At 34.6% G+C, this 4,903-nt stretch overlaps 1 protein-coding gene across 1 annotated transcript; it reads right to left on the reverse strand.

The window, feature by feature from the left end:
- Positions 1-297: 297 nt before the first annotated feature.
- On the reverse strand, positions 298-4,563 carry LOC125199314 (nucleolar protein 10; the record flags this gene model as incomplete). The annotated part of the gene is made up of 14 exons (XM_048097373.1): positions 4,472-4,563; positions 4,120-4,264; positions 3,887-3,985; positions 3,708-3,799; positions 3,475-3,575; positions 2,768-2,858; positions 2,532-2,590; positions 2,316-2,436; positions 2,171-2,239; positions 1,538-1,590; positions 1,303-1,411; positions 830-1,000; positions 588-746; positions 298-407 (listed from the first exon to the last, which is right to left on the reverse strand). Coding segments are annotated over exons 2-14 (1,367 nt in total), but the record flags the coding sequence as incomplete, so codon positions are not given.
- Positions 4,564-4,903: the final 340 nt, after the last annotated feature.

Consider the following 4,903-nt stretch of genomic DNA (forward strand, 5'->3'; position numbering starts at 1 on the left):
AATAGCATCCACACACACATCGCTCTCATAACACCTCCCCCTGAATCTCCCAGCAAACAAAACAAAGACTGTCATAGTTGAAACACATCTTAATTCAAGAATTACAGCTGAATTAGGATCTAATTGCATTGGCAATGAGGGGGGAAACAAATTGTGCCATTTGACAGAAAGCAACTAAAGCAACTCAAATGTATCAGAAAATATTAGCAGATTCCCGTGATAGCAAGCCAATTCCTCCCAACGAGTTGCTTGCAAAATGCAAGTGAGGTAGCAAAGATATATTAAAACACAAAATACATGTGAAGTGAACGTACCGTAATTCTGTTCTCACGTTCAGACTGTGATTTTTCCTGCTTTCGCTTTTCTATATAAGACTCATAAGCAAACGGCTCAGCCAAGCTTTGTGCCTGCATTCAGATAGTCATAAAATTACTGCAATTAACAAAAGATTATCATAATGGTTTTAATTGGAAGGTTCAAACTTGCAGAATTTCTTGTGAACAATTGCCATATCAAAGCAATGAGTATTCTTCGGAGAGAAAGAACTAATTGCTCATTTCTAGCTGTTCCCAAGTTAAAGTTTTTACCTTTTTATACAATCGATAATCAACAAAGTAACCATGCATATAAGCCCTCAGAAGATTGGTCCCAATCAAATTTGTCAGATTAAGTTTAGCAAGGTCCTCCTTTGTCAAAAATTTGTAATCATCATAAATGGTTGTTTGTCCACCCTCCTCAAGCTCTTCCTGTAAACCACAAAGTAGACTAATAATTAGCAACAAAACACAATATGTTCCCTACGACAGCCAATGACATAAGAAAGTCGTACTGTTAAATTCTCCAAATAAGAACACCACTTTGGAGCAGGACCGAGGGCTGGGATGAAGTAAGATGGTATTTGGCTGCTGTCCAGAGCCAACAAAATCAGTCCACTGTCTTTGAAGACGCATATATCATTAATTTTTCCAGCAGATGGTTCAATGCTGGTCATACCTTCTCCCTGTAATTCATAGAAATCCATTAAGCTCCCATACTCCATATATTACATTATCTTCACAATTTGTCTCTTAATCTACCTTGAAGGGAAAGACAAATATTTATAACTATGACCATGTGATACTATTGTATAAAGTGTTTTAGAAAATGAAAGATAAAAATTCACAACATAACTCTTGAGAAACCACTGTAAGCAAATATTCATGTTATGAAAACAAGAGCATGAATATCATGCATGAAAGTATTAAGTTTATATGACACAATCAGTTATGATTAAAAAATCTAATAAAGGAAATAATTTATCACCGTTTCAGGGTCCCAAATCCTGACTATGTGTTTATCAGTAGTGATCAATTTTGACTGCTCCGAGTTTAGAGTCTTATGCCACTTAATGTTTAGTATCGGGCTGCCATACCTACAAAAGAGTGATAAATTGACAAGTGAAGATATAAAAAAATATATATATATAATACAATCATAAATTAGGATAGTATTAGATTAGATATAATTAAGAAGTTGGAAGCTAGTAAATACAACTTACATGTGATCCTTTATTCGCATAGGATTAGATGAGCGCAAATCATAAATTAGGATCTGCATGATTGATACAGAACATTGAATATATTACAATCAAATTTCAACTGCAACCACTAAAGCATAAAAAAGAGATACATGGAGGATAGTTAGTGATATTTGTATATACTATATAGGAATTTAATTTTTGTAACAACTAACAACACATTTTCAGGAACACCGCTAAATAATCTGAAGCAGTTTGCAATTGTATCAATTAATAAAAATTCCCTTGTTACTAATAAAATATTTTAGCACATAGGACAATAAACCCAACAATTAATGATAAGTTTAACAGCATAAGGTTAAAAGAATGCCTTAGCTTAAGAAGAATAGCAGAACATGGAAGCTGTAGTCTCATCCAAAAAAAAAGAAATAGATTTATTTGATTCCAGGAAGTTGCAGACATATGTATAGCATAAGTTTCATAAACTTTTGATGAACAAAACATCTCTTGGCACAAAGCACGTACTATCAGCATCATGAAGATAATAATGAATAACTATTGATAAGACATCACGCATGCGATAAAGGAAAGGGACAAGGCAATATGACTGCAGTGAGTGGAAAATGGTAATATGTTATATATAGGTTAATGTACCTTCCCAGCACTGCTTCCAACAGCCATTTGATAACCTCCATCTCCATCAAATTCAATTGCAGTAACCTCCTAAAATAATCAAGTTCTATGAAATCTTCCATTGATAAACTTCTTATTCTGACAACCATGATAATAAGTATTTTACCGCATCATTATCACCAGCACTTGCAACAGCATCTAGTCGACCAACTGAGGACTTAGTCCTCATATCAAAGCATTCAACAGCTCCATCCTCACCACCGCCAGCGACTAATCCATGGATTTTGCTGAATGGACCAACACAAAATACATATAAAAACAGCTAATACGTGAAGTAGTGAACAGCGTGAAACAGGCTCAATGGAAATGACGTTTCACTAACCTTCGAGATACCACATTCAGAGCTGGAGATTGTGTACTAAGAGAGGCTAGGAAACGGCCCTGTCAAAGATGCAATTAGATTTTGAAAGTTGAACTTGAGTCTTTTACATGATCTATAACTCATCAAAGAAATAAGGGATAAGCTGAAAAAATTCAAGGAAAAAGATACCGCTAAAGGGAGCAGTGCAGGTTTTAAGCACTTAAAAAAATAACACAAAGTTTGTGAATAAGACAAACCTGTTCTAAGTTTATCCTATATAGATCTGGAGAAGAAGCAGCACAAATTAAATCACAAGACCAGCTGTCATAGACAATATCTCTTCCCATCCTGTTTAAAAAAATCATTTGGGAAAAAAATCATAAGTTTGGACATAATAATATAATATCACTACAATTCACCTACCAAATTAATTCGAACAAAAAAAATCGCATAGTCTGAAATGCACTCTTGGAAAATATTATCAAGTCTGTGTGACTAATGAGTATATGTATAACTCTTAACACACTCCATCAGCTTGAACCCAATCAACACCCAGTTTCAAGTTGAACTTTTTAAATGAAGTAAATCAATAAATTATTTCATCTCATAATTAAGTTTCAGAAATGATCAGACAGTATTAAAAATGTCATTTTTATATGCAACTCAATGTAATGGCTCGTGTTTCTAATAAAAATATTAAATATAAGAAAAAATGATAAGCAGGAAAGAAATAACTAGAACTAGCATTCACTTGAACAAATCTGTAAAACCCAATCCATAAGTAACTAAATAAGAGCTACTACTGGGACAAAACGAGAAGGTAGCACATATTATGCAAAAGTTGGACATTAGAAGAAAACCAAAAGGACATTAATTTTAGTAAATACAGTTACAACACATTACGACGTTGAATTTTTTGGCAATAGTTTTGTTCTTTTTCCAGGGGATAGACTGTACAGAGTACCTTGGAATTCTCAAACTGTAATGACTCCCATATTTTGCATGAAGGCGTATAGACCGGTCAGTGCAAAGAAATGCCATCTTCGAGTAGTCATCATCTAATATCTATTGATCAATAAATTTTAAAATACAACTAATTCAGTATAGTGAAGCTTGAATAGAGAAGTTTCCTGGAGTCTACAAATACTTAATTCCATTAAACTGAATTTTCAGTGAGAGAGCACAACATAATATTACCTCAAAATCAACAATTTCAGAAACCAAATGTCTTTCGAACTTCAGTGACAATTCCCTCAGCTCATACACTTTGACTTGTGGAGGGTAAATGCCTGGATTGCCCAAAGAAATTTCTCAATATGCACCACATTTCACAAACAAAATTCGATTTCTTGAACATGAGCAGTTTAAACACCTACCTGAGGCTACAAGATACTCCCCATCAGGCGTCACCTTAATTCTAGAAGTCGAGGTTTCAAACCTCAAATCCTGTACCAAATCCACCCTCTGCAAATAATCTGAAATTCAATCAACAAAAACATATCAGTATTATTCATAAGCTAGCATTTGCCAGTATACAAGCAGTTTTCACCAGTTTTTGATAACTATAACCATTCTCAGTTAGCTTCAAAAAAATTATATAATTTCGAACCTGGATTTTTCCGCAGTGCTCTGAGCTTCTTTGGAGGAAGCCATGCCGCAAGCGACCGGTTTTGGCCGGAAACCGAGTACATTTTGACTCCATTTATAGAGGAAGACTTCAAAGTGCCCCCTTCAAACGCCATCTTTTACAAACTCTATTAATCAAACTGCACCTAATGAGCATATATATTCACAACAAAACATAATTTGAAGTAAAAATCATGCTAAATAGAATATTTTAACACACTCCATCAACAAAAATCCAGCTTCAAAACGCATAACCTCCAAAAACAGAACATACTCCTCGAAATCGTGCTGGAATAGAAAATATTTCGTACTATCAGAAAATAAAATTAACTCACCGAATAAGATGGTCGATGTGAATCGCCGACGTTAGAGCACAGAACCGCCGCGAATGGCTTCGGAAGACGGCGGCGCAGCTTATTGGCTATATTTTGGGGGCTTTTCTCAATTTTGCGGTGTTAAATTACAAAGCATAAAATCAGATGATGGGCTATCGATAGTTTTAGGCCCATAACTTAAACAAGCCCAATAAAACGGGCCCACATTTCAAGCCAACTTTTCAAAGTTGGACTATTTGAAGTTTTGAACGTTTAATAGGAATTGGCTGATGGATTTATTTATTTTTAGCTAGTGACTAAATCTCTAGAATATGATGTAATAAGTGTCATATTACATAGTTCTATTTTTAAAATGATTACACATAGAAAGAGTAAGTTCACCCACTCTCTTCGAATACATTTTTAGCGGCAAGAAACGTTTATTTGGGAAGG

Source organism: Salvia hispanica, unplaced genomic scaffold (genome assembly GCF_023119035.1).
Source record: "Salvia hispanica cultivar TCC Black 2014 unplaced genomic scaffold, UniMelb_Shisp_WGS_1.0 HiC_scaffold_464, whole genome shotgun sequence".
Taxonomy (NCBI): domain Eukaryota; kingdom Viridiplantae; phylum Streptophyta; class Magnoliopsida; order Lamiales; family Lamiaceae; genus Salvia; species Salvia hispanica.